The sequence below is a fragment of the Pteropus vampyrus genome, unplaced genomic scaffold, assembly GCF_000151845.1.
Source record: "Pteropus vampyrus isolate Shadow unplaced genomic scaffold, Pvam_2.0 Scaffold48, whole genome shotgun sequence".
In the NCBI taxonomy this organism is placed as follows: domain Eukaryota; kingdom Metazoa; phylum Chordata; class Mammalia; order Chiroptera; family Pteropodidae; genus Pteropus; species Pteropus vampyrus.
In genome coordinates, this window is record NW_011888829.1 from 449,703 (window position 1) to 458,367 (window position 8,665).

At 44.1% G+C, this 8,665-nt stretch overlaps 1 protein-coding gene across 1 annotated transcript in view; it reads right to left on the bottom strand.

Moving 5' to 3' along the window:
• Nucleotides 1–8,221, bottom strand: part of AGK (acylglycerol kinase) — an 84,363-nt gene extending 76,142 nt beyond the window's left edge. Inside the window, exons 1-3 of the mRNA XM_011359553.2 lie at nt 8,172–8,221; nt 4,024–4,140; nt 2,788–2,905 (exon numbers count right to left, since the gene is read on the bottom strand). Coding sequence (XP_011357855.1) covers nt 2,788–2,888 — 101 coding nt within the window. The 5' untranslated portion in view covers nt 2,889–2,905; nt 4,024–4,140; nt 8,172–8,221. The remainder of the gene's footprint in view (nt 1–2,787; nt 2,906–4,023; nt 4,141–8,171) is intronic.
• Between the last annotated feature and the right edge of the window lie 444 nt (nt 8,222–8,665).

Consider the following 8,665-nt stretch of genomic DNA (forward strand, 5'->3'; position numbering starts at 1 on the left):
GTTGGTGAGGATGTGGAGAAATTGGGACCCTTGTGCGGGTGATAGGAATGCACACTGGTACAGCCACTAAGGAAAACGGTATGGAGGTTCCTTAAAAAATTAAAAATAGAACTACCATATAATCCAGCAATCCCACTTCTGCGTATATACCCAGGATCTCAAAGACTTATCAGTACACCTCAATTCACTGTAGCAGCATTATTCACAATAGCCAAGAGGCAGAAGCCACCCAAATGTAAATCAGCAGATGAAAAGGTAAAGAAAATGTGCTGTATACATATTGCAGAATATCACTAAGCCTTAAGGAAACCCTGCCACGCGCTACATGGATGAACCTCAAGGACTCACACTTAATGAAATAAGCCAGTCACAAAAGACAGATACCATATAATTCCATGTATATGAAGAATCTAAAGCAGTCAAACTAATAGAAATAGAAAGCAGAATGGTGGTTTCCAGAGGCTGGGCGGAGGAGGAAATGGGGAGTTAATGTTCGATGGGCGGAGTTTCAGTTTTGCAAGAAGTAGCAGATCTGGTGCATAACGTGAATATACTTAACACTCATGACTGCACACTCAAAAATGGGTACGGTGGTAAATCCTGTTATGTTTTTTACCACAATTTTTTTTTTTTTTTTTGAAAAAGCGGGCAGAATTTAATAATGGCTAAATAGTACCAAAGCATGCAGGAGAAACGCTTGAGAAAAAGAAGGGCAGCAGGACACTGAAGGTCTGCACTTTGAGCAGTAACCTTGAACATCAAGGGTAGAGACAGCAGAAGGGGGCATCCATGCTTCTCCCACACTTCTGGTTCAAGTGGTTTCAGATCCAATACTGAACGCGGCCTCTGCAGAAAATACAATGCTGGTTGCTGGGTGCGAGAATTATTTTAATGGATACAGTTTCTATTTTGCAAGATGAAATGGGTTCTAGAGACGGATGGTGGTGATGGCTGCACAACAATGTGAATGTAATAATACCATTTTATATTACGTGTATTTTACCACAAAAAAATTTTAAAAAAAGAACGAAACCTCTAATGTGCTGGGACTTAATGGGCCTTTTTTAAAGCCTCAAGACTACACGGACGAGAAATTATTACAGTATCTCCAAAAACATCCTGAACAAGGGACACGGTTATTTCCTCAAATCTTCCCCTAGCGGCAGACACAGCAGTAATCCTCAGTGGGTGGAGATTCTCCCTGACTGAGCAGCCCAGGCCTGGGCTGGGTGCCTTTGCAGTGGGAACCCTAATCCTTGCCATGGCAGGAGGTTTATGACGCTGTTAGAGAAAACTGCAGGCCCAACATGGCGCCACTCGTGCCAAAAGGCCAAACGTAGACTTAGTACCTGATCTCACTGCAGTTTCAGCCTCTACCAGAAATATAATCTTAATCCGTCTGGCACGTTCTGGTTAAGCACCAATAAAGTAATCTGTCACACAGGCCCTCTCCATCCCCCATAGGAAGGGGTGGCGATACGCATGACAAAAACCCTTCCCATTCTTTTTCCTCGAAGAAAATATGCCCTAGACCAAGAAGAATCCTTTCCTTTGTGACTAGCTCCCTTGCCCCACCCTTCTTTCTATAAAGCCCTCCATCTTGTACAACCCCTTGGAGCGCACTTCTAGTTGCTAGATGGGATGCTGCCCAATTCACGATTCACTTAATGAAGCCAATTAGATCTTCAAATTTACTCAGTTAAATTTTAACAGAACCTTCCTTGAGGACTGTAGTTAGAAAAGGGAGGAAAAGGCAAACATCATATGCTTCATATTCCATTTGGTAAAACCTTTCCTCCGCCCTCTCCTTTTCGAATATTACTAATTCTTAGGTCTACTCTTTATATACTAGCTAATGGAATTCAAGTGCTAAGCCTTAAGAATACTTAGAAAGGAAGGGAGGAAATGTTCCATCTCCTCGACAGCTGCAAAAAAACAGACACCATGCTGCATCACAAAATTATCTGACAATGGTGAACTGAGAACATTCACAAAAGTATCAGTACGACTCTCCTTTCTAATGTGAAGACGCTTATTACAAAGCCTAACTGTTCTGCTCTCTAACAAAGCAGTCATTTAAGACATCTGGATTGCACAGAGGGCGGCTATATAGTTAAGATGTAGCCCTCAATCCCCAAAAGATAGCAGATTGATTGGCTCTCTTAATAACTTATATAATTTTTATGTAAAAACTCTATTTACTTAAATCTATTAGCATATTAAGTCGGAAGCTGGGCTCTGGCACTTTCTTCTCCCTCCATGCCTGAGCTAATAAAACCCATGACTGTTGAATTCCTTATTCAGACAAAAGATTTGAAAGTCTTTGTCTCATTTAAACGAACCCAGGCTAAAGGGATAGATGAGGAAAGTCACAGGAGTTGGAGGAAGCAGAGTTGGTAAGTGTCCAGCGACCCGAGTGATAACAGCAGAGACTGTAAGAAGCCGAAGGAGTAAGCCCCATGGACACACATGAGTTCCAATCTGTCTACCATTAACTTGGCAGGTGACTTCTCTCTCTCTCAGCTGGGCCTCGACGTCTTCACCTTCCCATCTCACTACTATAGTCTGTATCCACCGCAGTATCAGCTAGGAGCTCTGCATAGTTCCAATTTTACAGAACCGTTATAACCAGAAGCGTTTGTCTTTGTGGATTTAACACTTATTTTGCTTTTGACGCCATAACGTTTTACATAGACAAGCACAGCTGCACAAGATTTTAACCTTAGGCCCTTTTGGACCATTCTGTTGTGGGAGGTAATGGTGGGGTAGGGGCCATCAGGTATTTACCAGTGTTTTCCATAGAGCCAATGGCCTCCCCATGTCAGCAGGCAGATTCCAGCTGTAGTTTTCTTCCAATGATTTCGAAGTGTTTTGAAGAACACAGTCATCTTCTTCTAGGGATTCTCTAGGTTATAGAGGCAGAAAAAGAAAAATACACATAATTATCCAAGGTCAGCACACAGAGTCCCTACGACTCTGTCTTCCGTTTGCTCATTCTCTTGCTCTTCCCTCGCTCCCCTCCTTCCTACCGCTTCTCTGGCCTCTTCCCGTCTTCCCGTCTTCCCCCTTCTCCTCTCATCACCTTCCTTTTCTCCGCCCACTACCTTTTTTCCTTATTTCTTCACTTCTTTCCACCTGAATTATACTTGTTTCTTCTCTGATCATTTTTACCTCACTGTATTAGAAGGGAGGAGGGCAGAAGGAGAGGAAAGGAATTCTAGGCTTCCTATTTTTTCTTTCTTACAGGCACCATACCGCTGTTGGAGAGTATCTGTCGATCCGTTATATATAAAGCACTCAACATCAAATTAGTGATGTAAAGGGCTTATTCAAAATAGAAGAAAACACTAGACCCTCAATACCAAAGTAAATAGAGAACATACACAGAAACTCAATGAAGAGGAAATGCACATGGCTATGTAAAAATATTCGACTTCCTGAGTAATCAAAAGCCATGGAAATTACAAAGAACTATCACTAGTCACCTAGAAAATGAACAAATCTTTTTAAGTAGTCATATTCGCTGATGACAAAATGAGACAGACACTCTCACACACTCCTACAGGGAAGGTAAACTCGCAGAACCTTACTAAAAAACAAAGCGGCATCCTTATTCTGTTTGTTTTCTTCTTAGCACTTATTTGATGATCCTCACTTGCTAATTATCAGCTTATCCCACTGGAATGTAAACTCCATGAGAGTAAGAACTTGGACCATCTGGTCACCGCTGTATCCCCACTGCCTAAAATAAGATCTGGCACAAAGAGCCACTATTCAGTAAGTAACTGTTCAGTGTGATGGGGGACAGGGCACTCTACCCCAAAGTGTGGCACCTTGGCATACTGCACATTTTAAGCTGAAGGAGTTTAAGAAAACAGAAGAAGGACAGACCTCCTCCCCCATCTCACCCTTCTTCCCTGACAGGTCGAAAAGCCCTCTCATGTCTTCCTCTCCAAAGACAAAGGGACATCCGGAAGAATCCTGAGGAACAGCCCCTGCTGTGTCCCCCGCTCAGAAAGTTACCTCTGAACTCCTTATACTACCATGCTCCTCTGCTCGTCATCGAACCTAGCGTTCAGTACTCAGGTCTGTTTCTTTGGGTCTTCGATTCCTTATGAAGGCTCCCATGTCATGTAAAACCTATAATAAATGTGTAATGTTTTTCCTGTTACTCTGTCTTTGTCTAGTTTAATTTCCAGACCCAACCAGGGACCCAAAGAGGGTCAAGGAAAACTTTCTCCTTCTCCTACGTTAATTGTCCTCACTAAGAACTTTTGCTGATATGGGAAAATCTCAAAATACAATGTTAAGTCAAATCAGCAAGATAAAAATACATAGGTAATTGCTATTATCCCAATTGCATTCAAACATAAATATAAATGGCAAAAAATACCAATAGAAATTAACTCACACAAAAAATTTTAAGTAGTTCCCTCTTGGTTGTAGGTTTAGCTTTTAAATTGCAATGTACTTTCTAAGTTTTCTAAAATGAATACAAATGATTTTCTAAACAGTCATTTAAACAAAAAATTTTTATGACTATATGTGCATGCAAGAGACCAAGAAAAAAAATGTTTTCGCAGAAGATTCTAGTTCTTTTATGACTCCCCTTGTAACCACACAGACTTCATTTCTTTAAGAAAGCTTTTCTGATTCAAGCAGGCTTTGCCTGCTATAATGGCAGTGACTCACTTGCTTTTCAGCCCTATCCTTCCATCTTTTTACGCCTGCTCCCTTCATCATTAAGCCTTAGGACATAAGGTTCCCACCAGTGTCAAATCTTTTAAGAATAAAGCCTCAGGTCTAAGGATCATGAGGATAATAAGTTTTGGTTAAACTAAGGATAACATCATCTTGGCTTTAGGTATGTTTCAGCCCCAGCCACAGCAGGCCCAGACAGGATGACGCCATGGCTGATTCCAGAATCAGATGCGATGATCAATTACCAACCCCACCTCCAAATCAGTAGCACCCACCACCCCTATACAATCTATCCCTTCAAGACTCAGAGGGCCAGGTCTTTGAAAAGTAGGTCACCTGTGTCTCCAGCACTTGCTACTCCCTAAAATAAATCTTTACTTTCTTTGCTGCAAACTCTGTACGTATCTCATTGGACTTGACGTACCCAGGCAGATGGACCCCTTTGCTTCGGTAACACCTTTAACCACAGAGATCCCTTTCTTGACCTAACTTTACTCAAGCTCCTCTGAGCTCTCTGATGGACTAGGCCCAAGCTTGGGCTTCCCTCTGCCCTTACAGAGTCCAGTTTGAGCAAGAATCCTGCTAAGTTAGTTTAGCAAAAACCCCCCACCTTTGGTAGCAGACCACCCTGAATATCTCATCACCGTGGCCTGACTTCACCAAGAATTCTGTTGAGTCATCCTAACAAGAATTCCCTTTATCGATGATATTTTCTCTAAGTAATTTTCCATTCACTGACCACCCCCCACCCTCCACCTGCTTCTTGACTATAAACCCCTACTCATCCTTGATGGAGTCAGGAGTTGAGTCAAACCTACTACCCTATTCCAAGATGCCCACTGCAGTGGTCTCTACATTCATCAAGACACCTCTCCTCCAGTCCCTTGAATAAAGTCTACCTTACTATTCTGTAACAAGTGTCACTAAATTTTTTCTTTAACACCACTATTGGTTAAAATTCCTCTCAAGGCAAGAAACATCCTTCTCACCAGCAATAGTAAGGCTAGTGCCAGGGAGCACAGCTACCCATGAATCAGGGACACAGTCCAGGCTGGTACATAATGGAACCCAAAGGCACGGGACAATTAAAGGCCACTCCATCTGGTCCCTAAAGCACTCACCATTCACCGAGACTTTAATAAACACCTATATGCTAGGCTCTGTATTGGTTCCAGGCAGGGAAGAACGAGTCTCCGTTTTCCAGTGCTCACAACTGTTAAACCCACAATGTCAATTATACAACTTATGGTTGCAATACAGTGGAAGGAATGTTGAAAAATAAGCCACCAGCTCTGTGAGAGTCCACAAGAATGGACCCAACATAGACCGGAGGCAGCATGCTGGTGCACGGTCAGGGAAGTCTTCCCAGACGGCATGACAGAGTGATGAAGAATGAGGAAGAGTTGAAAAAGGAGTTAAAGAGTCTCACGTGCACATAGATAGGCATAAAAGATACCCAAGTTGTTCAGGAAAACACAGGTAGGCGGTCAGGTATAGATACAGAGCAGGGTAAACGTGGGGCAGTATCTAGAACAAGGCCTCTCAAACGCGAATGTACCAGTTGCTAAAAGGCAGAGAACTTGTGTAAAATGCAGAATCTTGAGCATTACCCCTGACGTTCTGATTAGAGCTGGCTGGGCTGTCATTTTCATCTTTAGCAAGCATTCCCGGGCTTCTAATGAAGGTCAGCACCACATCACACTCTGAGAAACAGTGGTTTGGAGAGAAAGGAGAGGGAAGGTGGCAGGTTGGAGATAAAGGATGGGGAAGGTGGGGGGAAGTTCAGAAAAGATCAGAAAAACACTTTGAATCCATGCTAAGGACTTTAGATATTATGTTGAAGGTGATGAAAACCTTGAAGGGATTTAAGCAAGTGAGTGAAATGATTATATTTGAACTGCAGAAAGATCACTTTGAAGCAGAATGGAAAATGGACTGGATGAAGCTAAAGAGAGCCAGTAGGAAGTTGTTGCCATAATCTCTAGGCAACTAAAGGAATAAAGGAGCAACAGAGAGATGGTGGATCTGGGAGATCCTTATAAAATAGAACGTGGTAACACTTGGTGATCAATTGACTGTAGGAAGGGAGAGAAGAGGAACCAAACCAGGTTTGTACTTGGGCGACTGAGTGGATAATGATTTCAGTCATTAGATTTGGAGTGCAGGTTTGGGGGGGAAAGGTAGTATGTGTAGTTTAGGAGACACTAAGTTTGAGATGCCTGTAGAGCATCCAGACAGAAATGATCAGTGAATATCTGGATTTAGCGGTTTGAAGCTTGGAGAAACTGTCTGGGTGGAAGATATAAATTTGGAGTGATAGCGATTTGGGACCCAGTATGAAGAAGGTCAAGTTTGAGTACAGACAAAATCACCCAAAGGTAGGGAGTGAAGCGAATGCCAGTAAGTACGGGAACAATCTAAGAGTCAGTCCATAGGTATGTTTCAAGGCCAACCGTGACCCAATAGAACTCCGTCTTAGTCACAAATGATTTGTAGATTATAAAAATAATGTGGAAAAAAGCAGGCAACCTAGTGTATTGTAAAGAGCACCAGGTCAAAGGTCCTGAGGCCTAGATTCTAATCCTGGCTTTGTCACTTACTGGCAGTGAGAGCCTGGGTAAGTCATTTAACCTCCGCGCTCGTCCTCATTAGTAAAATGAAGATACACCAGCTGCTCTGATTAACTCATTAGGCTTAAGGACCACATCTGATAGGGCTGTGAATACACTTTCCTCATTAGTAAAATGAAGATACACCACCTGTTCTGATTAACACATTTGGCTGTAAGGATCACATCTGATAGGGCTGTGAATGCTCATGGTAAATTTTTCTGTAAGCATTTAAGTTGACATCACAATATGCACGATATTAGTTAACAATGTATACTCCTTCCAAGTACCCCAAACGGAATTCTTCCCCAATGTAAATTTTATGTTCCAATTAACATTTCTCATCTGAAAAGCAGGTTTTTCTTCCCCAAAGCACTGCCAAATTCTAATTGTATTCGACCTCCTCACCTGCAAGGTGGGGGTTTTCTCACTAGACAGTGAACCCCTCCGGCAGGTTCTGTCTATGCATCTCTAGCAAACAGAACCAAGTAAAGCACCTGGAATGAATGAACCCATCGCTCAATCAGAAACTATTCGCCCCATTTTGCAAACGAGCTGAAGCCCAAAGGAATAGAGTAAGGGTCACACGAATTAGCGACATCTCTGGGACCAGAACCCAGGACGGCTGATCTCCACAGGGACAACAGGGTTCCCGCCATCCGCACGGAGTCCTCTTCTCCGCGACACTCGCGCTGGGCCCTCGCGCCGCCGCCCGCACCCGCCGCCCGGACGCCGGGCCCCCGAGGCCAGGTCCCCACGGCCTGCGACTCCCGCAACTCCACCCCACGTTCCCGGCCCTCCGCCCGCGCCTAGTCCCAGCTTCCCGCGCTCCGCACCCCGCCCGGGTACCGCCGCACTCACCACCGCCGGTCCCGCTCACCGCCCTGACTTCCGGTGTGCTCCCTCAACAGTCCGCGGCTCGTTTAAGGGAAACCGCTGCCGCCGCCCGCGCGTTCCGCCGCGGGTCCCTGACGCTCAGGGAGGGCGCGGTCTTCGGGGGCCGCCACCTGCGGACCACCTTAGCTTTTCGTTCACTCATTCATCCATCCATTTATCCATCAGTCGCTCAACCATATTTTATGGAAAGTCCACTAAGGCAAACACTGTTTTAGGACCTGTCGCTACATCAGAAAATAACGAACAGGACAATTTTAGACAGGGATAAGGACCGCGAAAGAAACGGAAGAGATGGTATAAAGGGAACGAGATAGGGGAGAAGCATTTTAAATTAGGCAAAGTTAGTCCTGAGTAAGGGGCGATTAATCTGAGACCTGAAAGGCGAGAAGGAGCAGGCGTCAGTGTGGGCGAAGCAGAGGGAGCCCAGGAATACGGGGTAGCGATGAAGCTGGAGGTGG